The following is a 9,828-nucleotide window of genomic DNA, read 5'->3' on the forward strand; positions in this document are numbered from 1 at the left end:
TATGAAGTGATGAAAGTTAATAAAAAATTTGATTAAGGTGAACAAATTTTATTACGATGGGTGACAATGGTTATAAGGACCCAAAATTATTTTTTAAAATTTAACTTGAACAAATATATTCGATTCGATTCGATTCGAATTTCATCTCACGACTCGATTCGAGAAAACTTCAAATAAAGTTAGGATGATAAAATGAGATTCGAAAACTCGATTAACTCGAAAATTTTCGATTCGATTCGATCGAATGCTCACCCCTACTAGGCACACCAAAACTCTCCTCACTTCTTGTCTTAAATCTCATGTTAGTTTTGTGTGAATAGGCCATAAACTCTTCAAATCTCACCTTGAAATTAGGAGGTAATGTTTTTCGATCTCCTTCTCCTACCGTTCAATTGCCACAGTTCCAAAGTATATTGTCCTTCTCGGTCTTGGCATTGAACCCACCATATGGATTTGGAAGAAAACTATTGGAGGCTCCAATTCTATTAGATGAGTCTCCTTTTAATGGTTTCTTTACTTTTTATAATTTTTCTCCTTTGATTTTTCCTCTTCTTTCTACTCTTTTCTGGCTTATTCTATTCTCTTTTTTCTTTCAACCTATTTTTATTTTAATTGATTAACAGGGATTTGGGTTGGAGAGGCTTTGGGTATGGTTGTTGAAAAGGAAAAAAATGGTGTTTATGGTGGTGGTTATGAGATTTTGATAGTGGAGGAGAGATCGTAATGATATGAATGGTATGATGAGGAATGGTGGTGATGGTGGTATGTGTTGGGAAAAATTCGGTTAAAAAACGGTTTTCTTGTATAGAGAAAAAAATAAAAATTTGAAAATTAAGTCGGTTTGTGATATTTATAGCATTAAACTCTTCCAAAAAAGTACATGTACTTTGTGCGAGATAGATTCTTGACATTCTCGACTTTCAACTAAACGATCTTCTCCGCTATTATCGTACCACAAATCACTTCGAGTGTGGGCTCGAACAATTACGAATCAAAAACAGAATCAAAATTAATTTTCTTACTTTTAGTAGGGAAGTAAATATCTCTCTCTTATAAAAACTAGTAGAATTGTTATTATTAGAAAATAGAATTTATACTTAAAAAAATAAATTTACACTATTTTATGGCATAATAATAATATCTCAAAGTTGTGTTTTATTTGTCTTGTTAGCCTTACTAGCGTCATCTATTTATATAGAGAGATAAAAGAACCCTAATTGAATTAGCAGATGATAAGTGGTAAAAATAACATGTTTTAATCTCATTCTTAATGTGTTTTTGGATGATTATTCGATATAAAATGGTGAATTTTATGCTCCTAGTCCTTTAAAATCATGTTTTTATACTTACGAGAGCATTTGGGAGCAAAAAAAAGTGAAAAACGAGAGAAATTTAGAAAATCGGAGCAAGTTTCAAGAGCCACACGGATTGGGCCATTTCACACAGGCTAGACACATGGTTGTGTGAGCCACATGGGCTGTCACATTGCCATGTGCAAGACCGTGTCGATTTCACGAATCGCGCCCCAAACATGTGGGAAAATGTTTTTTTTTAGGTTATTCGGGCATTTTAAGACCTATATATGACAAAAATAAGAAGAGATGAGTAAGTCATCATAGAATGCTCAAGAAAACAATTCGAAAAATACCATTAAAGTTGAATCTGAAACAAATTTCATCAAGATTGAATATCTTCTTTTGATTTCTTTGAAGTATATTATGAGTTTCTTTATTTCTCGTGGTTATATTGTCTTTAAGATGTTTTTATTTGCGATTATGAACTAATTTTCTAAATACCTAGGGGAGATGAACCTTATGATGAATTCTGTCTTTTGATTTCTATTTTACACAATAAATACTTGAATCTTATTCTCAATTATGTGTGCTTAATTATTGGTTTAATATTTCCAAACTATTAATCCATGTTTGATGTGCTTAAATCAGAAGAGGAAAAGTCTCTATTTAAGAGTAGATTTAGCATAATTGAGTGAAGTTGCATGCAATCCTATAAATAGGACGACATAAATCTACCAGATTAGAGTCAAATCTAACAAGTAGATCCATAGATCGAGTTAATACGATAATAAAGGTTTTAATTAGAAAGAGATTTCAATTAATTAACCTAGAGTCAACTACTCTTACTCTCAAAAAAGATATTAGCATAATTTAAGGATTTCTACGAATCAAGATACTAAGTGAAGAAGTTGTTTAATTCAGTTTGATAATGACAGATGAAATCTATGTGGATTCTTTCCTAGGTATTGTTTCGCTTCTCTGTTGTTAATCGTTTGTTTTCCTAATTCGTTCTTTGTTGTGTTCTTTAGCTAATTAATTTAGTTAATTTTAGTTTTTAATCAATCACCCCAATTTATCGGTTAAATCATAGAAAGACGATAATTACTAGTACCTTTGATCCTCATGGGAACGATATCTTTGCTCACCATAACTATACTATTAATTGATAGGTGCACTTGCCTTTTTCGTATTTTTAGTTGTTTTACTATTGCATTAGTAGAATAAAAATAATATTTATTTAATAGAAAAATCAATCCCCTAGTTAAATTATGAGAGAATTTAACTAGGGTTAGCCGCCTCTTATACATATTATGAGAGCTTTAGGGTCTCTCTTGTATTGGGTCCAATTATACGTTCTTCCTAAACTTTTAACCCAATATTTTATAATTTAATCCAACGTGATGCATGTTTTTCTATTTTCAAAAATATTATTAAATTAAATAAATAAATAAATAAATTTTCCAATTAAATAACTTTCTCAACTCAATTCTAATTTTGTTAAAGTCATGACGATTTTACCGTAAAAGAATCTATGAGAAAATATATTTAATTTCTATATTCAATAAATTCACAATGACAAATTAATTTAATTCTATTTTCGAACTTCAATTATTTACTTAAATAATAATTCGAAAAACTTAAACTAATTCTCAGGTCATTTCCATACTTAGTAAGAAACCATATTTTTTTCAAATGTAATTCATTTCTCTAATTTTATCATTTCTATTCAGTTTTGTTCATTTTATTCTAAATGCAATTCATTTCTGATTTCAACGAGCTAGCAGAGGGACTGAATTGACATATGTGATTAGGGCTCAAATGGTTTATAATTAAGTTCCAACTTTTTACCTACTAATCATAAACTAATTTAATGACGAAGTCATTCCACTATAGTATCATGATTGAGCTTTCTATAATTACATATCATTACGAAAGCTACTCGATCAATGCTCGTTCAATGACCTTGTCATAAATGTGTTACCCTCACAGGTCATCCTTAATCTCTTTAGGATAAATCCGTTCTCCAATATGATCTTATTTTATCTCATGATAACCATTACATTTTCTTTCATGAAAAGTAAATTACTATCAACTAGTAATTTTGTCATTTATCACAAAGACAAATGACCCGTGGCTACGTTTACTTTTCATCTATCGTGTAATGTCAATGAGAGGACATCATTTACTCATTTATTGGGCTATGAATTCCACTATTTTGAATGATTTTACATACTGTAGAAGTCGTATACCCAACACACCAACTTTCGGTTCCTTATCTATTTGAACTCGTACTTTTATTTACATCAAAGTATACGAGTCACACATACATAATCCATCATCCACTCAGGATTAAGGTATGTCACACTATGAACGTCATAAGTGAATAAATCGATAAATAAATTCAGAATCTATTCTACTTGGGTCATATCTGATATACTGTCAACCTAGTCAATCACATCTACGTTTCTATCTTCTAAGAGTCATCCTAACATTGTTTATGCATCTTTCATGACTCTTGCATTTGAAGCAATATGCTACTAAAATTCTAAATGTAAAAATAAACATATTGGCATGTAGATAAATACTTAGGATGAAGTTTGTATTTATAACTTCGATTTGTATTTGTATTTTTATTTGAGCTTTCTCCCTTATATATTTAATATAAATGTGTTCATGATTCGTACTTTGAGCTTAAATGAGTTTAGATTTTGTATTATACTAAATTGAAACTTGTTGTTATGATGTGGAAGTGTTTGGACATGATTTTGAATGTCTTTTGGGCTTTCTGAGCCCACTAAGACCATCACTTTATCCCAAAGGCTTCCAATCACCCGTATACAATTTCTAAATGAGCTGAAATTATTTTTAAAACATGGGTTTATTTTTCTAACCCCTCAAACATTTTCTAAATGTTGAAGTCATTTATAAAAGTTGACTTTAATACGATTTAAAGAATTTATTTTATTTTCTTAAGGTTTTTTTCCCAGTATTTTGAAGGGTTTTGTTTTGCGTACATTCTAGTAACATTTTCTATCCGTATCGATTATCGAGACGGAAAACAGGTATTACAGATTGCCTCAACGATCTTTCTTTCTTTTGTGACTAACTCCTATTTTCATCCCCAATAGTATTCAATACAACACATATTAAATCTTAAATAACTAGAAAATCATAAAATATTGCTAAAAGCTAAGAAAAATGCAAACAATGCAGGCTATCATATTTTAACCTTCAAACTTCTTTTTAAATAGAATTGGTAACAAAACTTGAAAACCATTAATTGAGTTGGTGCGTTTTGGTTACATGATTGATGTCATTAACTCTTTTACTAACATCCAATAAAATAGCACCATGTGTCTTCAAAATTAAAAGAAAATGTATTTAATATAATTTTTGAATTTCAAAATAATAATAATAATATAAAAACTAGATTTCCTATTTAATGTGCATAATGAATCTAAGCAAATGAATGTCTAAATTCAAATGAATTTAAATGTCCATTTATTTAAATTAATTCTAGATGTGTATTTTTGTAATTATAAAAAATATTAATTTTTATTTCATGTACATAATAAATCTAGACAAATAGATGTCCAGAGTTAGATGAATTGGATATTTGTAATTTGTCTGAGTTAACATGAATTTTAGTAACTTTATTTTTAAAAAATTAAAAATAACATTAATTTTTTATTTCATATGCATGATGAATCTTAGTAAATGAAGGTCTAAATTCAGATGAACCTGGATGTCCATTAGTCTAAACTCATTCTAGATGTGTAATTTTAATAATTTTTTAATTTTAAAAATACTAATATAAAAATCTAATATTTAAAAAAATCCGAATAATTTTAGAAATATTTTAAAATTTGTGCTTTATCCTCCAAAAATATGATAGATTTACCATTAGATAATAGATAAATGAATAACAACAAATGTGTTGTTCTGGACAAAATCCCATCTTGTCATCTTAAATGAAATCAGGACCCTCTAAAGAGGATCAACAATGAGTTCATTCTAGACAAAAAAAAAAAAATTCTGAACCAGATGAATTTGTATCTCTATTTGTTTAAGTTCATTCTAGACATACAATTTTAATAATTTTATATTTTAAAATTAAAATATATATATATATATAAAACTTGCCCTTTTATTTTACCTGCATAATGAACGAATATCCAAATTTAGAAGAATTTGGACGTCCATTGTCTAAATTCATTATTGACTGATATTTTTAGAAAACTTCCAGATAGCTTAAAGAAATTTTGGGAATATCGTGCTTTTACCTCCAAACTTTGGTACCAATTCTATTTAAAAAGAAAGAAAAGCTATGATAGATCTACTATTAGATTATAGACAAATTTGGAGATTCTTCATTCGAAGCAGGATCGATCGAAGAAAGAAAAGTCTAGAATGTAGCTTGGATTGTCCATCTAATGTTCGCCAGATGATAATATGATTTCCTTTTATATCCTAAGACTGACTGCAGCTCCATAGAGTCCTGTACCTCTGTTGGAGGCAAACCCAAAGTTGAATATGCATATTTGTGCACGAGCAACATGTTCAAGTATGTTACTACAACCTGCTCCAGCCTCAGAGTTGTATCGACTGCAGCAGGTTGGAATCGGAATGCTTTGGAAAAATCAGAAACCAGGGAAGTAACCTGAAAGATACATTGAATGGGGGTGTACAGCTTTTTTTGAAATACACGGGCGTTCCTAGATTTCTAGGTAGCTCAAAGGACGACCGCATGAGTAGTATATATAAATTGACTTTGCTCACACTTCCATTGTGTGGAACTGAGCCATTCCTGTAGACATGGGAGTTTACGTATGCGAAAACCTAGTGGACATCCAAATCACACCACTCTTGCCAAAGGACATGTTAGAAATAAATGATAGTGTTTCTTGTTCACTCTCACACATTGGGCAATCTGTGTTCACAACTATCGAGCGTCTTTGGAGTTCCACTGCAACTAGAAGGTTATTCGTACAATGCTTTCAGAGAAAAACTTAAAGGATAGCTGTTTAGGGGAGAAATCATCCGTACAGTTCGAAAGAAAAACAAAGAAAAATGTATACTAGGAGCATTAAAAATTGATAAGTGCAAAGTATGTGATTGCATTAGTTGGGACATTTTGTCGTCCATTTTTCACAAGATGGGCTTTACTGCCCAATGAAGGCAGCTAATTACGCAATGTTTGGAAAGGCTCTTAAAATACAATAGCTTGACTGACCGACATTTTTGTACATATACTAAACCGATCTTGAAAGTTTTATACAAGCAGGCAAACAGCTGGATTCACTTGAATGGGCCGCAAGAATAACCAGTGCAAAGACTTGTGGCACTGTTGTAAGGGAACAATGAGACGGGTCTACAAGCAGGCAGCTCAGGAATTTGTTTGTCCATGCTGAGAAACTCCACCACTTCTTCCATTTTAGGCCTACCCTTAGACTCATTTAACGTACAAAGCAGCCCAATGTCCAAAGCTCGAATGGCTTGCTCCAAGTTAACCAGTGACCCCATCCTCCCATCCACCACCTTCACCTTCTCATCCTTCACATGCATCCTCCACGCAAAATCTACCAAGTCCCTTTCCTCTTGCTCTACTTCAGGGTCTAACCTCCCCCGTCCCGAAACCACTTCCAACACAAAGATTCCAAATTCGAAAACATCAGTTGTCTGGCTAATTGCCGACTCAAACCTTCTAGAATCCGTTGCTGAAAGCACCATCCCGAAATCACCTAAAACAGCCCGGAAGCTTACATCAAGAAAAACGCTGCTTGTTTTCATGTTCTTGTGGGCGAGCTGCTTAGAATGAAGGAAGCTCAGTGCTTCTGCAACGTCGTTGATGACTTTGAAACGTCGTGTCCAGGGAAGAACCCCTGCGCCAAACAGCCATTTGTCGAGGCTTCCGTTGGCGTAAAAGTCGTACACAATCATCATTTCGCGGTTATCATTACACCACCCCCTTATGGGAACCAAATTCGGGTGACGAACTCGACTCATGGCACCGATTTCTTTGAGAAGCCGTCGTCTATCCAAGCCTTGCTGTGAGTTAAGAAACTGAGCAGACAGCCTTTTGATAGCCACTTGACAGCCATTCGAAAGCTTCCCTCTGTAATAAATACCTCTGGCATCGCTACCTAGCATTTCTGTCTCGCTAAAAGCCCGAGTTGCTGATGAGATCTCAGTAAACGTGAAGCGGCGGGGCTTGTTTGGAGGCCTGGGACGTTGCGTTTTCTCCGGAATCGCTGTAAGTTTTGAATTGTCATTTCTTCCCCTGCGACTACAGAAAATGAAACCGATCATGGTAGCCAAAGCTAGTACAGCCACGGCAATGAAAATAAAAAAACTGCTGGACGGTTCTTTATTAGATCTCTTTTGGGTAGTTTGACTTTGAGCGGCCTCAGATTTACGGAGGGTGATTTTGCTCTCACAGGTTTCCTCCGAAGGGAAACGAAGAAAAGCTTGGCTCGTTGCGCTGAAGTTCCAGGAGAGTACGTTATGAATTTGCGTCTTGTTGCCTGTAGATGCTGAGAATCCAATGAACATGTACTCATTCAGATGAGGAGAGAGATCCAGAGAACCAGAGAAGACAGGTTTTGAAGGGTGGCCATCTGATCCGAGGTGGATGTCCATCCATCTACGAGGACCATCATATGTAATCCAAGCTCGGTGAACTGAACCGTCATTAAGGAACACCCCAAAATCTGATGCATCAATAGCCTTGGTGGAAACAATGCTAGCAAGATTAATGCCAACATGATTGTCATTCGGATCTTCAAATTCCGGATTCTGACGCGTATCGAATTCAATACCTACGGCTTTGTAATCTTCCTGGCAAGCATCGTTGAGCATACCTAGCCATGGTCCAGGTCTTCCCACGGTGAACTCATCCGGGACTATGATAAATGTGAGACCGCTGCCACCATGACTAGGCCCATCCCCATCGACGCTTGCGTTAGAAGAATTGCTGAATTGAAAAGAAAAGGTGGTTTGAAAAGATGCCGGGGTGTGGGTGTATGGATCAAGCAGCCGGACCGGAGAGGAGTAAATGGCTCTCCCTGCTTGATGTCTCAGATCAAAAGCCTCAGATTCATCTGGAATTTGGATAACACTTTTTTCCATTGAAAACTTGGCACTCCCAAGAAGCTTCACATCTGATAGAACACTAGGATCATCAAGGCTGAAATGTGTGAAGGAGATATGCTTGGTCACGTTTATCACCGGTCCACTTGTTGCAGCTGATGAATTCACGAGAACCAAGAACCGTATCAAAGCTAGAAGATAAAATGACGATGACCACCAAACAAAATAGTGCCGAGAAAACCCAACAGCGAACCCAGATGAACAACAATCTCTTTTGGCCATTTTCTCTAGCAATTCGATGAAGATAAGTTTCTGCTATGGCGATATCCCAAACCAGAGAGTTATTGTTTTGTTTTTGGTTTGGTTTGGTTTGGGTGGGGGACTAAAAGATATGCTCCAAGCAAAGACATAGTTAAAACTTATACGGATGTGGCTATACAATCTCCTCTCGTAACAGTCAAGCATTTCATTACAAAACATGACAAAACACACTCAAACCCAAATACTTTTATTTAGTATTGGACCGATTATAGGGGTCATATCAATTTTACTAAGTTTTTCAGTAATTTCTTTTAACTCTTGTCTTATTTTAGCTAATCTCAATATCGATATTTTTTTTATAAACTGTCATTTCAAGTATTGCTCCCGTTGAACTTTTTATGATAGGATACGAATCAAATAATAAATATTCCTTTTTAGTTTAAGATAATTACAAATACCGTAAATAAGGATTATGTTGTCATGCCAAATTTCCAATCCACAAATCCGATAAGGGCCACATACAAACAGGACTGTCGAGTTTTATATTTGCATTATTTCATGGTGGGCCTAATGATGCTGTGATTGCAGGTTTTTCTGTCATCTTCCTTGGTCCCCCTTACTCTATTATTGCTCTATTTTTGTTAGAGACCACAAGTTAACTGCTGATTTACCAAATTCTAGTAACACTTGTTTAGAATCCTCACCAAAACAATCTTAATAATTATATATCGTGAATAACAATCTCATGAACCTTGGACGGACAGTCCAAATCAAAGCAAAGTTCATCAAACCTAGCTAAGCCTAGTCGACCTAGTCTATCGGCCGCATGATTGCCCACATATTGGAAAGAAATAAAATCAAACAAATAAATAAAAGAATGGGCTTCATGGCTCAATAATGTCAAATCCAAATTAGTAGAGTTAAGTTTAGAAACAAGAATATATGAATCACTCTCTAAAATTACATGGCGGAATTCACAAGTGTGAGTAAAGTAGAGACCAAATAAGATGGCATGGGCATCCGCCCAAGTGGGATTTTTTGCGCTTAGCAATGGTTGTGCAAAGCCCGTCGCACGAGATCTTCCGAACTCAAATAATTGCCCCAAGCTTCATGAGGCTGCCAATGAACAATCCGTGGTGCACTCGACAATATAGGGCGATGAAGAAAGTTATGGACCCTAAAG

The 9,828-nt window shown here is 34.4% G+C and overlaps 1 protein-coding gene across 1 annotated transcript; it reads right to left on the reverse strand.

The window, feature by feature from the left end:
* Nucleotides 1–6,381: 6,381 nt before the first annotated feature.
* On the reverse strand, nucleotides 6,382–8,821 carry LOC105779983 (L-type lectin-domain containing receptor kinase VIII.2). The gene has a single exon (XM_012604030.2). It carries the CDS (start codon nucleotides 8,664–8,666, stop codon nucleotides 6,594–6,596), a length of 2,073 nt encoding a protein of 690 aa, XP_012459484.1. The 5' UTR covers nucleotides 8,667–8,821; the 3' UTR covers nucleotides 6,382–6,593.
* Between the last annotated feature and the right edge of the window lie 1,007 nt (nucleotides 8,822–9,828).

The sequence above is a fragment of the Gossypium raimondii genome, chromosome 4 (assembly GCF_025698545.1).
Source record: "Gossypium raimondii isolate GPD5lz chromosome 4, ASM2569854v1, whole genome shotgun sequence".
NCBI classification, from domain to species: domain Eukaryota; kingdom Viridiplantae; phylum Streptophyta; class Magnoliopsida; order Malvales; family Malvaceae; genus Gossypium; species Gossypium raimondii.